The sequence below is a fragment of the Urocitellus parryii genome, chromosome 2 (genome assembly GCF_045843805.1).
Source record: "Urocitellus parryii isolate mUroPar1 chromosome 2, mUroPar1.hap1, whole genome shotgun sequence".
NCBI classification, from domain to species: Eukaryota; Metazoa; Chordata; class Mammalia; order Rodentia; family Sciuridae; genus Urocitellus; species Urocitellus parryii.
The window spans coordinates 194389180-194409726 of record NC_135532.1 but is presented as its reverse complement, the minus strand read 5'-3'; the positions used below and the strand labels follow the sequence as shown (position 1 = coordinate 194409726).

General features: G+C 33.2%; 1 protein-coding gene across 1 annotated transcript in view; it reads right to left on the bottom strand.

Moving 5' to 3' along the window:
* The window catches only part of Gbe1 (1,4-alpha-glucan branching enzyme 1), a 261346-nt gene that overhangs the window by 35882 nt on the left and 204917 nt on the right, over positions 1–20547 (bottom strand). Inside the window, exon 13 of the mRNA XM_026400300.2 lies at positions 1515–1699. Within this exon, the coding sequence (XP_026256085.1) occupies positions 1515–1699 (185 nt within the window). The remainder of the gene's footprint in view (positions 1–1514; positions 1700–20547) is intronic.

Genomic DNA, 20547 nt, shown 5'->3' with positions numbered 1-20547 from the left:
TTTAAAAGACACCTAGATGTTGTCACTATTATTTATAAAAATTTCTTTCTTTCCTATTAATCTTATCAATTATTAAGTCAAAGATGAAAATTCTAGAACTGTATATTTTTTGAACGTTTAAAATTTTCACCAGCTACTTGGCAACTCCTAGCAAAAAAACAAAAGAGGATTAGGATTACAGCTTAGGTTTTAAGTAGAAACATGCCACATGAACTCCATTTAAAGTATTTATAAGTGCATTTGAAGACTTTTGTGTTAGTTCCCAGATTAATGTGGTAAGGTACATGAAATCGCTTTTCAAAATTTATTACTATAACATTATCTATTTATTATTATCTATTATCTATTTATTATTATAAAATTATCCACACTATCTATTATAGTTATCTCCCAAATTTTACATTTTTACACAACTTTGACAGATTCAGTGGCAACCTGTAGTACAATGCTTTGTATTTTTGTTAATCAAAAGGTCTGAAAGTAAATTAAATCTGTAAACTCCCTTATTTTATGCATCATGTATTTATAGTTGGCAGCCAGAGCTTCTGCTTTTTGAACACTACCTTCTGCCCAACCTCAGCTTTGAGAGGACTTTATTGCCATGCATATCAGCAGTATCACTGTTGGTAATTTAGAATGTGAACTAAGGCTCTAGAGTAAAGAATGTGTCTTTTGGTATTCAACATTGTTCCTACTGAAAAGGAGCATCATTTTGCTCTCTCTTCTGGAAACAGCATTACTAATAAATGTGATAAGGGCATTTGTGTCATGTAGCCAATCTTACTGAATATATAAGTGCCTTTGTTCAGCCATTAACAAAAAGAATCATGGACACCAAAGTAAAAACACATCAACAGTAATTTCAAACAGCACTAATATAAAGTAAGTGGATTATAACTAACACATACTATATGCTAATTTTTGCAAGGAAAAAAAAGCCTGTATAAAATTTGCACCTGTTAATTACATTTTCTAAATCTTATTGAAAACTGAGACTTTAATTCCAGAGGAGAGTGAGGCTCATGAAAAATACAAAACAGCACACAGGTATAATGGCATCTATTGAAATGACAAGTTAGAGACCAGTAAAGAGGAGGAAAAAAAGAATAAAGAAATCTACATGTTTTCAAAGTAGTTTCTTTATGACAGCATAATTATTTATATAAAGAAAAACAGTCAAAACAATTAAGATGTTTCCACAGCAATTTTCAAAGTGGGTTCCATGCAGAGCTTTTGTCATCTATTTTAACCAACTGAAATAAAAATTACTAAATTTAAACCACCACCACCACCTAACCAGGAAAGTAAGCAGGACATTATGTTTAAGATTTTCATTATCTATTGGAGAGAGATTTCAGTGACATGTTTTGACAACCTGAAATATGTCACAGGGCACTACACACTGAATAACAAAGTGCTGTTTAGAAGATCTGCATATAGATTTAAATTGATTGCCATTCTAAGCATGTATAGCAATGGTGACTAAAACATCACATTTAGAGTAGAGCACTTACCTGTGGAGCTGAAAGCCAACCATATCTTTCTTCCAATCTATTCATATCCCTGTCAAAGTTATTTAGGAATTTATAGCGAAGAAGGTCATCATCGGTTAAATGAAACTGCCTTCTGGCATAATGGTAACTCTCATTATTTCCTTTCCTTGGGAAGTCTAACCATTCAGGATGCCCAAATTCATTACCTGTATATGGAAAAAAAAATATATATATATATAACTTACTAACATTAGCATTTCTTACTAAGATAACTACATAATTACATGTAGACAGTTTAGGTTATACGTGACTATCATTGAACCCAGTAAATGATGTACCGGTCTGAGTAAAAAACAGCATGATCTAGAGCAAAAAAATACTACATTTGTACTCTAAAGCCTAGGTCCAGCTTTAGCTTCGACACTCATTACTAGCTGCACATTTCAGTTTCCTCATGCACAAACGAAAGCAACTATATCCACTATACTTATTTCATCTCTGAAATAATCTAGGGGATCCCAGAGGAATTTGTGAAATCTCTATTATCTGTAATCTCAGAAATCTGTACAATGCTTTACAATTTTCAAAGGCTTTATATTTACATTATATTTTGATCCTCAAAGGATCTATTATATTTGTTTCTAGATGAGAAATCCTAAGCTCTGGGCAGTTGAGAGATTTGCCTAACCTCACACAGAAAATACAAAGTGGAAAAGAGTCATTAAAATTTACTTTTTCTAATTAAAATCAGTAGATGTTTCTTTCTTTTTCTCATCATCCCCCTTTTGCAGTCCTAGGAACTGAATGCAGGACCTCATGCATGCACTCTCCCACTAAACTATATCCTCAGCTGTATTTGGATTTTATTTTGAAACAGGGTCTTGCTAAGTTGCCCACACTGATCTCAAACTTGGATCCTCCTGCCTCAGCCTCCAGAGTAGCTGAAATTACAGGCATATACCACAACACTCAGCTAACATACACAGATTTTTTTTTTTAACCATAACACATTAGGCAAGTTTATTGTAAATTTGGGGTTCAACAGAAATCCAAGACATTACTTGATTATTTTTCTTTTTTTCAGAGAAAAAATTTGTTATAATTAGATGTACATCATTAGTTTCAAATGTGCTTGTGTGTGTGTGTGTGTGTGTGTGTGTGTGTGTGTGTAGCTTGGGAAATTCTGTTGGGAATCCATTTTGTATTATTTCTCATTATGTAATAAGAAGTATAAATTCAATAAATTTTAAAATAATAATATGCACATAGGTGCATAGTATGACAAAGGAAAGAACCAAATTTCTCACTCTGTGAGTCTATATTTACTTTCAGCTACTTTAAATCAACCCAAGGAATGTCCCTCTGCCACATTTAAGAGTCTTGCCTGGGTCTGGAGCCTGATTCACATCAGTCCAAGGTATACCCCACAGCATAGCTTGCTCCATCAACCCCTCAACTGGCAAAATAATGTAATTCATAATTATAATCAGAGAGCCATCTTTACTGATAATGAAGGGACTTTCAATCTAAGTACAAGAATATATCCAAGTACTTATCTGGTGTGAGTGAGACTTCGACTAAAGGAAAAAGAAGAGACTTCTATCTCATGAGGCAGCTAAAGCATATTAGCCTACTGTTATGGTTTGGATATGAGGTACCCACCAAAAACTCTTGTGTCAAAAGTTAGGAGGTAAAATGACTACATTGTGAAAGCTATAGCTTAATTACTCCATCTTCTTTTGAATGAACTTCCTGGGTGGTAACTGTAGGCAGGTTCAGCCAAAGGAAAGAGTCCCTAAGGACATGCCATGTAAGTGTTCGTCTTCCCTGTGTTCCCTTCCCCACTGTTCTGTCTTTGCTTCTGACTGCCATGATGGGAAAAACTTCCCTCAACAATGTCCTTACCCAATTGAGGGGCTGGGCCATATCATCTTTGGCCCAACGCCACAGGGTCTGCTATCCAGGGACTGAGACTTCTGAAATTGTGAGCCCCCAAATTAACTTTCCTTCCTCTGTGGTGTTCTTATTAGGTATTTAGACACAGTGATATAACTACAGAGACTAACATACCAACAAATAGATTCAGGCTTTCTATAGGCAAAATACATTTAATTTAGTATGGCCATGGATTTCTGGGTTGATTTCAATATTAATAAGCAATAGACATTTTCCTGATGAGAGCATCATATCATATCCTCATGTTCACAAAATAAATAGCAACAGATGTCTGATGTCAGCCTATTAGGTTGCAGGCACTATTTGTAAGCATTGTACATAATTAACTCTTTCCATCTTCAACAACTCTGTGAGGTAGGCACTATTATTGCCCCAATCTGAGATATAGAAAGGTGACACAGTGATTAAGTAGTTGGGCCTATGAATCCAACCAGTCTGCTTTTAAACAGCCTAATATCATATTACTCAGAAGTAAATGCTGTGAAAATAAAGAACCAAAAACCAACAACCTTTCATATATGGGGGAGAATTCCAAGCTAATGGAATGACATTGCACTAATGGGTTAGAGTCAGAGATGAGATGCAGTGAAGAGTTTGAATTAATCCCCCCCCCCCAAATAGGGTCTGTGATAAAAAGAGGCAATACATTCAGGATGAGATGAGATTAGAATGAGTGTTACAAACTATGGATCTCATATTGTAGGGAATAGGGAACCAAAACTATTGGCAAGTGGAGGACTGAGAAGTTTAGCGTGTTTATTGTTAAAATGCCTGCTGCAGTTTGGAAAAAGAGACTGGATATTGGAAAAATTTGAATGGTAGAAAAACTAGAATGGAATCTAAAGTATAAGACAACAGAGGATGAGGAAAAATGAGATTGAAGAAAAAATATCAATTCAAATAGCATTTCTGAGATGGAAAGAATAAGACTTAATGACTAACTCAGTGAAGATTATAAGGAAAAGAAATACCTGAATGCTATTTTAAAGTTTCAAGTTCAGGAGACTGGGTAATGACAGCTCTAACTGCACTAGAAGAAAATGGTGACAGACAGTTTGGGGTAAGAAGATGATGATAAGTTCAATTTTAGGCATGCTAAATTTAAGACTTGAAGGATTTGCAGGCATTCATGGATTTAGAGTGAAAGAGATAAAAATATGGTACTGAAATTCAGGAAGAGAAATACAGGTGGGAATAAAAATAATTTGTAAAACCTCAATAAGCAAACATAATTGCAGCCAGTAGAGTTAGAGGAGCCACAGGCAGCATCTTAAGAACCTACAGGCAGAGGATAACTGTGAGGGGGGATTGAAGAGCAACTGTTAGCAAGGTAAGATAAGGAAAGCATTAGAAGTAGTGTAAACTGCTGAAAAAAAAATAGAAAAGGAAAACATAACAACTTGCTCTTATCATACTTTTGGAGTGGGAATAAGATGCTATAGAGATGTGCTTTCCAATTTATATTATGCTCCAGAATAAGCAAGGAGTCATATTAAAAATTTGCATTCCTGGTCATGCTAATACACTAAATCTGGGGAAAGTCTCAAGCAGAAGTCTACACTTTTATCAATTTCCCTATAATATTTGGAAAGTATGTGGGCTAAAAAACTTACCCTGAAAAATACAAGTATATAAATATGAAAGTCCTTTATACAATAATTATGCTATAAAATTTAATTATAAGTGATGTGAATTTAGATAATGTAATATCTCAAGAGTTTAGTTTCTTCATCTGTAAAACAGGATAACATGTTTTATAAAGTTTTTTCTCAAATTCAAAGAAGACAATGTGAGGTGCTTTGCATAGATCTGGCAGCTGCATGCTTTCAATGTATGGCAGCTCTTATGTTACACACTTCTGATGACTAAAGTTACTAGAAAAAAGGCACAAAACATGAGTTACATTAGGGCTAAAATTTCTGATTCTTCTGAGCAGAGAACTAGCCATCCCTACTCTGCAGCAGATATCAAGTCACCAGTAGCAATTAAAATGACAGCAATTTGGCTATTTTTCACTTGTTATATAATATTTTTCACTTGTTATATAATAAATATACTTATAGACATACTATTTTTTAAAGTACAATTAAAAACATACACCACAGTCTGAAATCCTACCAAATAGGCACTGTTTCTCTTTTGGTAAATGTCTTATTTATTGCCATTTATATCTATATTTATACATATCTAACTATATCAATATCTACATACTTCTATTTACTATCTGCCTACAGCTTGTTTTTGAACAAAAGTAGATTTATATTATATATTGTTTTTAATTTTAATATCAGAATGTTCCATGTCCATAAATATGTATCTCCATGATGGTATTCTATTACTTGCACACAATACTATTTTATTTGACATATCACATTAAGTTAGTCATTTTTTCTAGTGTTTTAGTCTAACAAAAAATAACCAATCTTACAAGTTTACATTTCTACACTGTTTATTATTTCCCTAACATAAACAAAATAAGTAAAATATCTCCTCAAAAGATAAATAGCAGATATGATTATAACAGAAAACATTTCCCATGTTTTGAACATTATTAATTATTTAAAGACATAGGGCAAGTTGACCAATTGCTCCTGAAAACAGTATTTACAAATTATATTCCTTAATTTATATGTCTAAGTTTCTACTCTGATTTTATTTTTCATTATTTAAATTGAAGACTTCATTTTAGGTTCCTCTGAGATATATCAATTTTAAATATCAATTTAACTTTTCAATTCTGTATCAAAAAGTATTAAATATTAAGAATAAAAATCATTTTATAAGGCCATGCACATGCAAAATATTAGAAAAAGATAAAATCAGGAAAACCCACTTAAATTTTTGTATGTATTTTAACTTTCCTTCACTTATCCTGTTCGAGTATAAATTCACTTCCTTATTTAATATCTTAATGAGTACATATTATGTAATATGAAATTAAATTTGTAAGTAAGGAAAATAGAACTTATTTTGTAACTTGTTCATGATGTGGTGAAACTTTTTATTAAGAAAATTATTTATTAATTTCTATTAGTCTCATTTTAAATTTCTAAGAATCTAACTGGCAAGAACTCTTTTTAAACTTAAAGTTATAGAAAGTCACATATAACAAGAAAAGATAGAAAAATTATATCATTGATGGCAAACAAAACATTCCACCGGGTGGTTTTTGAACGTTATTTCTGTTGTAAATGAGCTGACAAGAGGCAAATTAAGTTTAATGTAGACAAACGCAACACTAAATTTCATTTTTGGTTCAAAACCGTAAACACAAGCATAAAATAAATGGAAGCAAATCACAGAAAGACTTTCAGAGTGACCTTGGGATAATAGAGAACCATTCTCAGTCTGAACAGAATACTGGGAAAGGCCTGTTAGTATCTTATACTACTAGCTCACAGCTCACAAATCTAACGAAGAAAAATACTGTCATTAAAAAAAGTTAAAAATGTTCTCAGCTGTGGTCTACAAATTACTTAGTAAATGTGGCAAGACTTGAGACAGTACAGAAGGAATATAGCCACCCAAATGAGCATATAACTAAGGGTGCTATACATAAAAATGGATCAGAAATCTAAATTTATTCAAGTGATGGCCAAAAAGATAATTCATTTGTTTTAGTACAGATAACTTGGTGGAGTAGGAACAACATGATCTGAATCAGCATTTGAATTTACCCAAATTTTAAAATATCCATATATTTAAGATATACATATATTTGTGAGTTACAAAAAATGTATATATGTACACATTTAACACACACACATACACATTACACACACACACACACACACACACACACACAGATACACAAATGTTTTCCTCAATGAATGAAAGAGGCATCCATAACCTGGGATTAACACATGTCTAGTTTTTCCCTGGAATTTCCAGGAAAATGTCACATGTTTTTTCTTATGTGCATTTTTCTGAGGTGGCAATGTTTTCTTCAGTTACTCTAGGTATCTGTTTGTGAAAGAACCATTTACTGTATCAGAAAGTCAGGGATTAGAAAGTTAGGTCCCAAGAAAGAATCTTTAAGTAATATAAAAAAATGAGACAATTTTGAGGGAAGCATTTTAAAAACCTTTGGCTGGTTTATTCAATAGACAAGAGGCTTAGAAAAGTCACATTTGAACTAACATGGGGCAGTGACTGTGACACTTGAGAACAATGCTTCTAAGTCCAAAACACGCATTACAAGAAACTAGGCAATAACTATCAAAGCATGATTTTCTGAAGCTCATTAAATTATGATTATGATCAGTAATGTAAAACATTGAATGCTACTCAATTCAAAATGAAGGGAAGATAGTAATTTTTGAGCTGTCTCTTGGGGCATTTTGCAAGAAAATTCACAGTTCATACCATGATTCACTCCATTCAATATAGCAATAGACCTGAGTGCTTCCATAAATAAGAAGGCTGAAAACTTTGGCTAAACAAGTTCAAAACAAAATCAGGGAAGCAGGTGAATAACACTGTTATGGTTAAATAATAACTCTAGAAAATTCTGCTAAGTTCCTTCTCCCCTTTTCTATTTCCTCTGTACACATAGCCCCATTTATTTCTGGTTAATTGTGAAAAACCTCTCAGTGCAAAATTCCTACTGGGACTCCTTTTCCTGTAATTAATTTTTTGCTGTTTGATGTAAAGGTCCAAACTATAAATTGACAAGAAGCCAGCTGGTACAGTGATGAAATTCAAGACAATATAACTAATGAAAAAGCTCCAGCTCTGTTAGCTGAACATTTTGATTAGCAGGTTTGTGTGTTTTGTTTCTCTAAAGTGTAATGCATACTAATTTTACCTAGGAATTAATTAAAGTCTATCACAGTCTCCATGCTGCAGATGCTATGTAACTCTTGGTTGTTCCCAAGTTTATGTATACATGAAAATAACATATAGTCCTTCAACTCCTATTCTGCTTAATTGTCCTGAAGACTAACTTTTAAAGGGAAGCATCCATCTTAAATTAAAATGCTTTGGATTTCTCAGGGTCTTCAGTGAGTGCATTAAGTCACCAAAGCATAGAACACAGTAATACATGCTTTTCCACATCAGGACCTGTGATTTCGTTAATCAGAAAAAATAACTGACAAGCACCAACCTCTCCCTTTAATATTAACTGATAAATATGGTTATGGACAAGGTCCACATCTTATATTTCCTTTTAATCCTCCACAGTAAGCTCCAGTGTACTGGATCTAAAATAGGAACTCAAATACTTTGTAAGGTTTGATGCTTTCCTCTAAAATTAGTAAAGGTATAACATAATTGTTTTTGAGGCACAGAAACAAAATAGAATTATCATAACCAGAGAGGATGAAATACAGAAGGTCATGCTGGAGGAGGCAACAGACCGAAATTAATAGTGCTCAGGAGAACAGGGATTTACCTTCACAGCCTATCACAGTATACCTCCTGCCCCCACATGGTGGATATAATGAGTTTGTGTGCACATGTACACATATGCACACACAGACACATGCACACACATACAGAGTTGGCCCTCCATTCTACATGGATTCTGTGAAATCCACGGATGGGTTCTGCATCTGTGGATTCAACCAACTGTGGATTGAAAATATTTGAAGAACGTTTCAAAAAGCAAAACCTAAATTTGTCACAACAAAGCTCCATGCTGAATCCTTACAAAAGAAGTGATATATAGGCATACCCTGCTATAGCCTCCCACCATTTCATTGATCTCTTTGTTCTGTCTTCTGCCCTCATGGAAGAGCATTGTTGGACTCCAATCTCATTTACATACTATCTACTTAAGCCTACAATGGTTGCATTTGTATTGAATATATATGCTCTTCTACTTCTTATCATGATTTCATAGACAATAAAGTGTAACAACTATTTACATAGACTTTACATTGTATTTGGCATTATAAGTAATCTAGAGAAGATTCTAAATAAATAGAGGCTACCTGCAAATACTACACCATTTACATAAGATACTTGAGCATCTTTGGATTTTGGTTTTCTGGCAAAGTTGGGGGCCTTGGAACCAATTATATGCAGGATATAATAAAAAAGAAACAACAAAAAAATCTTTCAGCCCTATTTCTGTTAAGTGTACCAAAGATGAACTATGTGACAAATGAGAGCAGATAAATTACTTCAGTTGTCTATTTCTCAGATGCTAGATTGCCTGTTCTCAATGTCATGCCAAAAGAAGACAAAATTTCAGATGTTCATGTTGTTATGTATGTCTTGATCTATATGTGATGTTTTTGGCATATTTTTATTTAAAATAAGCAATAAAATATATCAAAAGGATAAAGGAGTGAACAAATAAAAATAAATTAAGAATGAGTACTATTTTTATGCAAACAATGTTCTATAAGCTAGATATTATTTTTATACAACATGTTTACCTTTAAAAAAAGTTTTTATTAGTGCATTATATTTTTACATGGGAATGGGGTTCATTTTGACATTATCATACATGTATGGTATATAGCTTGCATTTCAGTTCCCAGTATTTCTTCTTTCCCTCCTCCTGTTTCTCTTCCTCCACTCTACTGGTCTCCCAACTATTTATTTATTTATTTTTTTAATTGGTGCTTTATAGATATACATAAAGGTAAAGTTCCCAGTGGTATATACAAATGTGTACATAGCATTATTCAGTCAATTTCATTCTATTTCCTCCTATTTCCCAGTCCCCTTTATTCGATTCCTCTATCCCACTTATCTCCCCCCATTTTCATGGGATCCTACTTGCTTTTTTCCCCTTATTTTTTCTTTCATGTAAGAGAGAAAACACTCAATTCTTGACCTGAGTTTGGCTTATGTCACTTAGCATGATATTCTTCACTTTCACCCATTTTTAAGCAAATGCCATAATTTCATTCTTCTTTATAACTGAGTAAAATTCTATCGAGTATATACAACACATTTTCTTTATCCATTCATCTATTGACACACACCTGGATGTTGTTGTTATTGTTTTATTATTTTGGTACTGGGGATGGAACCCCGGGGGCACTTCATCACTGATCTATATCACCAATCCATTTTAGTTTTTATTTTCACTGGATATCACTAAGTTGCTTAGGGCCTTGCTAAGTTGCTGAGGCTGTCTTTGAACTTGTGATCCTCCTGTCTCAGCAGAACTCCCAAGTTTCTGGGATTGCACATGTGTGCCACCATGCTCAGCCTGGAGGTTACTTTTTACTAGGATACACAAGAAGACTTTTGTCATTCATCCTGAAGTCATATTCTACGTTGCATGTAGCAAAAGAGTCAAAATACACTTTTGAGGAAAATAAACCACACAAAGGAAAAGATGGTGGTGAGGGTAAAGAAGTTATTTTATGAAATTTTATCTGAAGTCAGAATTTTTAAGTAAGCTAAATTTTTAAGCAAGTAAGTTAAAAATGTCTTAGAAAATCATTTGCTCATGGACAACCTTTAAAAAAATGTGAAAATATTTGGTGTGAATAGGGCACCAACTAAGACTTCATAAGTTCTTAGGTGGCAAAAACATGGCAGGAAAACAGGAATGTGAAAAGAAGGAATAAACTGGCTGGCTATGAAACTGATCATACACATATGGTTTTGTGGCCACTATAACTTTAGGTTTAGACTCAAAGGTTTAGTAGTGGAGTCTGTTATTTTCCCTAATTTCTCTACAATTAGGATATGCTATCACTAAGGTTCAATTCCTTGTGGTTAAATATACATAGTAAAAGAGATTAACAAATTCCCTAGTTAATCCTGAAAAGCTGAGCAAAGACATGTAAAAGGGAAGAACACAACCACAGATGAGATGAGGGAAGATTAGAAAGAAAATGTTCACTTACATTCTCTATTTTTGATAACTGATATCAGTTTAATTGAATTCTGTCTGCTATCAGTCCCATGCTAGACAAGTGCTTCAGTAAGAATCCATGGCTTTTTAAAGGCACACCCTGATGTATCTTTCCTAGATTTCCAAAAAAAAGACTCCCACTGTCTTTCTTTTCTTCTGTAGTCAGCAATGCTAATTCTTTAGCAGACAGACTTAAGTATGTGCTTGTAACTTAATGAAAGGACTAGCATTGCATTGCCTTCGGATAATGCTCCCATTGCTCTATGCTGCCAACAGCTAGTTAGCCTTGTTTGCTTCCCTGCCATTGGTTCTTGCTTCTCTTTTTGAGCAACTGGTGTCAAAAAAAAAAAAAAAAAAAAAAAAAGAGAAAAATGTTTCATAGCAGTGTGACAGCATGTGGGGACACTGTGTACTTCTTTTTCCAACAAGGCAAAAAGTTCTACTTATCTTCATTTTCTTGTTTCAGGCCTCTCCCTTTGCAATGGACAATACTATATTTAATTTTTTTTAAATTACTACAAAGTCATGAAGTGGCCTATCAACAACTTTGAAGGCTATTAAAAACAAAAGTTCAAAATCACATAAACAGGGTTGGGGATGCAGCTCTATGGTAGAGTGCATGCATAAGATGAGCAAGGTTCCAAGTTTGGTTCTTAACTTCACCCTACCCCACACCCCCACAAAACACATACATAGTCCTACTGTGTTTAAGGTAATGGAATTAAAAGCATCATATACAAATCTCCTACAAAGGTTTGACACAACATAAAATAAACACCACCACCCTAACTTTTGGGTGACCCATAAAAGCTAATTTATTCTCTGCATTGCCTCAAAGGACAAAGTTTGAAGTAAGAAAAACAGTTAAAAGAACCCAGTTATGAAGTGATACAGTCAGGAATTTAATGGGTGCTGCATTTAGCTTTTGTCATTATCTAACCATTTTGTTACCTAAATTATGCTGTTTGAAAATGCTGATCTCTACAAGGATGAGCAAAATTCTTTATTATTCTTTGAGCATTAAATCCCAATTCACAGACCTGGCTTCAATAAAATCAGATGACATGTCATATTCTGATCATGACCCAAATTGCCTGCTTCTATATCATCCCTACATTTAGGTCTTTGAGTTGTAATGCTTGATTTTTGCTTCTGGAAATTTTGTTCATTCTTTAAAAAACAGGTTAACTATTATCTCCTGAGGCTGAGACATATCTTTCCTGCAATCAGAAAAACATTTTTTAACTGAATAAACTGCTTTTTAGAAAAGAGACATATCTCCTAACTTCCCTTATACTCTCCATATCTAAGTTTCATCCAATAATGTATATAGCATAACTATTAATGTGAATATTCTTTCAAAGAGCTAAATTCAATGGTAGATACTCAAGTTTGCTCCTCTTCCATCTATGAGAAGTTTAGAATGTCGACTGTGACTATGTAGGTAGGGCAGTATTTAATTTACTGCTCCTTACTTCGTATAGTAAATCGTTTTGTACATTAAAATATGCACTTAAATCAGTCTAGTACAATTGTACCAAAAAACTAAGGAAATGATAATTAAGTCAACTTTCATCCTTCAGATTGTAAAAGGATCTGATTAGTGTAGGAGACTTAAAATTAACTATGCTGTTTTCCAGAAGAAATACTTCTTACATATTCAGTTAATGCAAAATGAATATATACTACTGGGAACCAAACTGAAAATACATACCCTTAAGTCCTGAGTGAGAGATACTAAACAATTATTGTGCACCACAATAACTTGGACTTCACCTCCACTTGTTTAATGAGGTGTGGCTCCAGGAATAGGTGTCACCCAGAGGGGTTGAGGTACACTCACCTGTTCTTTGTAATCCCACCCCTTTGCCCTTTTGGGATAGAATGTTCATGGAACCTTCCCTTGTCTGTCCCCTATATAAGAATAAAGAATTCCAGTGGTTCTCTCTCTTTCCATAGACCCCTAAGGTAGGAGAGCCATCTGGGATTTTGAAAAGGTACTTCTGTGTGTTTGCAAAGATGCTTTCTTCACTGTTTTCTTAAGTTATTGGAATAATCAGATTTGTGAACCTAGCATAGGTTACCAACTAGGATAGATGGCAATAATATACTACATTTTAAATATAAAGAAAGCTATTCTGAGGTGAATGTAATAAATAGCATGCTTAAAGAGTAAAGAAATATCCAAGAGACTCCAATTATATTAAAAATAACATTAAAAATAAGCACCCAGAATTATAGCATAAGTTAATCTGAGTCCCTCACAAATTGGAATTGTATTTAAAAAAATAAAAAAGACATTTTATCAAAAGTTTCACCCCAACTTCTGGAAACTTCACAAAGGATCATTAAATTTGTCAGGTATTTGGGGGGAGAAGTGACAGATGTCAAGACTCACGAATATCTAAGTACTCATAACTTGAGAGACATTCTAAACTACCATCCAGTAATATATATGTACTTTAATGCTATTCCTGAGATCCATTTAAAAAAATATTGGAATAGTTAAATCACAGAATGGAAACACTAAGTAAGACACCCTTCTTAAATGGCTTATTTAATTACAAACTCTATTGCACGATTTTATGCTTTTACATTATTTTCTGACTATACATTAGTCTACTACCCAGTTAAAGAATAATGTCTACAATAGAAATTAGAAAAAAAGTAAAATTAAGTATCATACAATGGGGAAAAAATGGGATATGGGTTAATTTTCAGACAAAATTTTTCATATACAATATGTAACTTAAAGCTGTGTAAGTTTTTATTAGTGATCTGGTAAGAACATACCTTGATTGAACACTTACTAAATGCAAGTTATCATTCCAACGCTTCACCCACTATTTTAATTTTCAAGTTGTTCTTTAAGATAGTTACATTGTAATCCCTGTTTTTCAGATGATTAAGGTAAGGTATAGAAAGATTTGATGACATGTAAATCATACAGCTAGAAAGATAAGCAGTCAGTATTAAAATGCAGACAGTCTGGCTCCAATGCTGAACTACTGGCTATTAATCTACAGGGTCAATATCCTGTAGATTGGTAGTAATAAGTGAAATTATGGATTCCAAATAAAGAGTTTAAGTGCAACATATAAATGAAATTATGTCAGAGAGTGTTATGAAAAAAAAGTCATGAAGAATAAGGATGTTTTTACTTGATTATTGCATAAACACTAAGGAAAAAAAAACAAGAAACAACCAAAAGGACTCTCAGATTTCAAATGGTTTGTTACAGGAATGTGATAATGACACATAACAATAACAACAATTAATTATTAAGATGATTTCAGTTTAGAATTCAGTAAAAAGAGTGTGTCAAGTTATTGTGGCAAGTTATTGAGATCACAGGCAGGTAGTTTCAACATTTATGTTGGTAGTTATATTTACCTGGGAGTTACCAATATTAAAGAAATATCCAAAGTAGAAAGGTAAATAAACTTTCTCAGAAGGACAGACTGTGGAAGTGGTAAAAGGCCAGGGTAACAAACACATGAGGACTATGCATTTTAAAGGAGAAACAAACAAACAAACAAACAAACAAAGAAGTCTGTGAAGGAGACTAGGAGCCATGGGTAATTAAAAACAAATAATAGAGGGAGAATGAAAACAAAAGGAGGAGTCCAATAGAAACAAGTAGTTGCAAGTTTTGAGGGAGGTAGTACAGAGATCTGCAAACAGTGATGACCTTGGAGTTTCCCAATTGTTGAGAGAGTGGAAGAAAAACTGCCAGGGTTTGAAAGGGAAATGAAGTATGAGACAGTGGGGTCAGCACATATAATTACATAATGAAATTTGTCAAAGAAAAGGAAAAATAGATATAACAGTAATTAGCTTTATCGGTTTGCAATCTAGTTCTCAGTTTGTAAAATGTGCATTGTAAAGCAATGGGTCAGGAATTTTCAATAGTTTCTCAGACTAAAAAAAAAAAAAAGAAAATTTAGGTTATCACTAAGATTTATTATAAAGTGCAAAATAAATACTGCTTGGAATAAAGCATTTGTGCCAGAAGTCAAATATAGCAAAATTTCTGTTGAACAGTAAAATTCAAAAATTTAATTTTATTATTGGTGAGTTACAATAATCATGTCTTTTTAAAATTTTCCTATTAGTCTTACAGGCAAAATAAGAAATTACTTATGAAAATATTCTGACCCATAAGGAAAAAAGTCTTGTGTGTACCCAAGGTAATGTAGGTAAAAACTAATTTTAGGAAACAAATCCATGCTGATGCAATCGATTTCAATATATTGGATGTTAATGTATATAATAATTACATTATTTTCTTAGCCAAGAAAATATGTAATTTTCAAAATATACATTTAATAAGTAATATGAAGATATTAGGCCCTTTTCCAATTTAAACATGTGGCCTTAAAATCAACTGATTAAAAATGAATAGGTTTCCTTGTCTCTTGCTCAAAAATTGATGGAGTTGTAGGAAGAAAAATCAGAACTTAACAGTCTCAGGTTTTTACCTTAAGTTGTCTGGCCTTTGATGTTATATTTGCTCAGGCAAGTCTTGCTCTCTTTTAGTTGAGAGCAGCATATATTGGCAAGAGAAGAAGAAGAAAAGCAAAGAAGAATAAGAGAATTAAGTTGGTAATCATTAGAAACTTTAATTTTCAAAATAGAAAAATACGTCTTTTAACTTTTAGCTCCTTGAGAAATATTTCCAAGAGGACAAGACCTGTCATCAATAATGATATGGTTTGAATGTATCCCCCAAATTCATGTGTTAGAAACATAATCCCCAAGGGATCAGTGTTGAGAGTTAGACATTTATGAGATCATTAGGTTAATACCATTATCACTACAGTAGATTCCTAATAAAAGCATTGGCTTGGCCGCCTTCCTGGAACCTTTGGATGAACACTCTTCTCTTGCCCTTCCCCCTTCCACTATAACACAGTAGAAAAGCCCTCAACAGATGTGGGCCCCTGACCTTAGATTTATCATCCACCGGAATTATAAGAAATAAATCTCTGTTCTTTATAAATTACTCAGTCTGTGGTGTTAAAGTACCACAAAACACACTAAAACAAATACCAATCTAAGGAAGAATTTGAGGACAAATTTCATTTTATATAATAGAATACTGAGTTGCATGGGAATGAGTAGGTCAGGACCAAAATCACACTCCCTACGCTAAAAGTAGAATCTACATCTCAACCTGGAAAACTGAAACATTATCCTTGAGTCACTATTTTGATAATAAACAGAATCTAGTAGGTAACCTTTGTGCAGAAGGCCCAGAATGGACAATATGAATGAAGCAGCGCTTCTCCGCTTTTTATTCATTAGGCATCTTTCCCACCTATTTCAATACACACCCTCCAGGAGTCTTTTCAGACAATTTTACCTAATTGCTCCCACTCCATGAAATTTTAATATTACAGATACACTGCATATCTGCTTATATGCTGTGGTGCTCCAGAGGGCCATAAACTATTACAACATCTTAGTTGTGTGTGTGTATGTGTGTCCTCCCTCAAGAATTAATTTCCATCTCCACTGGGGGAAGATATCATTACCACTGGGAATGAATGAATAAGATATGTTTAAGAAACCATAAAGAGAGTCATGATGCTGGAACTGGGGTGCATACACTGCTGTATGCTTAGAAGGAACACCCTGGTGAATTGTATAGTTAATCAGCTATTTTATTATATCTATTCAAAGAGAGTACAAAGGAAGTATCCCATTCAGCTCTCTTTAGCAACTATCAGAAAAATCTGATTTGAGAATATTGGGATTGGCTAGCAATCATGATAATATATTCCCAACTTTGCAAGCAAAAGAGCACATTCAACTATTTTTATTTATCCTGCTAATATTTATGTGACTGCTTTTATAGAAGAGTCTACACAAATTATATGGGCTCAAGAAATATTTACAAATTTCCTGAAACAGTGGGAGAAGGAGCTGTTCATACAACTTTCAGAAGACTCTTGTTTTAATAAAATGCCTTTTAAAAAGTCAATAAATGGATTTTCCAAAATGTACCAGGTCTATGAATGTTTATTTGTTCAGCATGTAATAATTAAATTTTAAAGTCTATAGGAAGGCATAAAATAAGCTGATCCTCAAAAAGTACTTAAGTGCACAGCATCTTTATAGCAAAGAAAATATAAAATTAAAATAAATTATAATATTAAAATTATCTTTTTTAACCACATGAAACAAGTGATATTTCCTGTTAAATTATAGATAATATGTGAGAATAAGTCATGGTATCTGTATGTCATCTTATTTGGGGACAGTGTTATTAAAGATGATTGCTGTGGTGGGAAGAGGAGACAACAAAATAATACAACAATTTCATAGTAAATTACTAGATTGGTCTTTAACACTTGTTATCAAGTAAACTATTACATTTTAATCTGTGATACATATAAAATATTTTAAGAGTATAAATTTTTAAATTATTGAAAAGTTGTGAATGTTTAGGTTTTTAAACTTAATTTTGTCATCTCTTCTTTTCATCTGAACAGTCATTTTGGCAGAACTCAAAATGGCACCTCTGAATGATGGTGGTTTTATAGTGGTAAAGTTCTAACACCTATCATACTTGGTTTTATTAAAATTAATTCATAATGTTCTGCTAGACAACAAAGTGCAAACAAACTTGAAAAGCCGTTTTGGGTTTTTTTCTCCAAAGCTATAAAATTCCTCAATTAAAAAAAAAAAAAAACTTAAAATAGACTATTTTTAAGATTATTATTTTCTAAAGGTATGTATGTATATTTGTGTATGTGGGTATATATATACACACACATGCATTTAATTGTGGTAGTGAAGATTGAATTCAGGGTTCCTTTAGCACAGAACTATATCGCCAGTCCTTTTTATTTTTTGTTTTGAGACAGAATCTCATCCTAAATATATTTTTAAAGGGCAAATAAGCAGGCATTATGATAGCACTATTTATGTACTGAAAAAGGTGTAGTACTATCATTTTGCATTTGTAAATTATGCTTCTATGGGTAACACATTTAAAAACGTCAGTATATAAAATTTTTTAAAAATATAGACTATTTGGTGATTTTGTTATATTACAGAATTTTATATTCCTTAAAAATAATGCACTTTTCAATTCAAATTAAAGATAGCTTTTCCAAATGACAGCTACTGTATTAGTTCTATCTGAGTTGCCTTAAAACTCACATTACACCAACGTGGTAGCACACATCTGTAATCCCAGTGTCTCCGGAGGCTGAGGTAAGAAAATCACAAGTTCAAAGTCAGCCTCAGCAAGGACCTAAGCAATTTTGTGAGAACCTGTCTCAAAATAAAAAAAAAAATAAAAATAAAAAGGACTGGGGATATAGCTCAATGGTAAAGTGCCCCTGGATTCAATCCCCAGTACCAAACACACACACACACACACACACACACACACACACACACACACAACAACAATAATAAAACAGCAGCAAAAAAATCAACCAAAACAAAACTCTCATTGCACACTAAAACTGCTTAAGTAAAAAAACCAGGTTAATTTTGAATTATGAAATAAAACATAGGGGGGTTCAAAGAACTTCTTTGATATCTTTTGTATATTCAAAGAAGGCCAACTCTTATCCACATAGACTGAAACTGTATTCAAGTATTTGATTGTTTAAGGTATAAATATGCAATAAAAATAACTTATCTAAAACAATATTTCTACTTCATACAAAGTGACCTACAGCTTACAATTAAATATCTCTTTTATTTGAGCCAATAATCAAAGGGACTCTAGTATTGATATGACCCTGGAAAACAGAAACTATATATTTTCCTCATAATATCCAGAAGTTTTATTTTAAAAAATAAATGATGTGAACTCAAGATGGGGATACTGTCCATTTTATTGATTTATGTGAATAGTATAAAAAGAATTTAGACCTGTAATTTAAAACCAACTTAAGGAAATTCTGATGGCAAAAGATCTTGCAGGGCTGTATTTGGTTTGAGTTGACTTTCTTTCAAGTCCATTTTTCACATTTTCAATCAAGTAATATATCTAACCTGTAGATCTGACTGTCAATCTTTGTAAAACTCTTCCACAGCTCTCTATGACTGAGCTGCTGCTTCTGTGTGAGGTTTTTTTTTCTCAGCATCTTTCACATACTAAATTATTGTATCCCTGATTCTGCTTCACCTTCTTGGCTTTGTAGAGTCAGTATCCCAGTGATGGATATACACAGAGGACCAGGACGTGGAGAAAAGAGATACTTTAAACTCAATCCCTCCTTGTACATAAATTCTCCTTTGGTGGCTTTTTCTTGTCTTCACCTATCAGTCAAGTGTTCTTCCCTGGAGTACTCACAATTATCTGTGCAGATCCAGAAGGTGTTATCAACTAACATACCCATCTATGCCTCTCTTGCTTTGTCTCCTCTCTGGACAGTGGGCTCCTTGAGCTAAGGGCTGTTTTCTGTTTTGCTCCCCAATTCCTAGGCTGGTGCTTGATGCAGTTGTAGAGACAGAATCAGTGTAGAATGAAGAATCAGTATCTCAAGGAAACAGGGGATGATTAAGTCATTTGGAAAACGTTGTTTTCGCCATTGATATGTTTCATAGACCACTATATGACACAAAATATTATCTGTTGTTTGCCTCTTTCATTCATTGCCTTTGGATGGGTATTTACATTTAGAGTTCCAAGAACACCACTGCCAACCTTAGGATTCATTTCAGCTGAAACAAGAAATGTTGGGTTTTATGGGGGTAGTGCTGTGGAGTATAAGATTTTTTATTATTGATTTTTTTTAAAAAAAATAATTGACAGCGGAATGAATTATAATTCTTATTACATGCATACAGCACAATTTTTCATATCTCTGTTTTATATAAAATTTGTTGACAACAATTCATGTCTTCATATATGTACTTTGGATAATGATGTCTATAAGTTTTGAAGCAGAAAAGTTGGATTCAAATTCTGGTTTCTGTATAAGCATAAGGATCACTTAAACTTTTATTTTTCTATGTGTGAAGTGAAGATGATCATAGCTGCATCGAAGGGAAATAACAAAGCTTTAAATAATAAATTATGTGTAAAACACTTCACACACTGACTCAGAGTGAATGTGCATGAAATTATGGTTACTTTTAGAGAACATGCTAAAATATATTCAGGTTGAGACAAGTCGCCTAAATAGTCTGAATCTCCTCAAAGTTTCAGGGAAAGAATATTCCCAAAGAAAAGCCTAATCTTTCTTAGAAAGGAAAAAAAAAGTTACTATATTTTCCAAGGGACTGAAAGGATATCTCTCTACT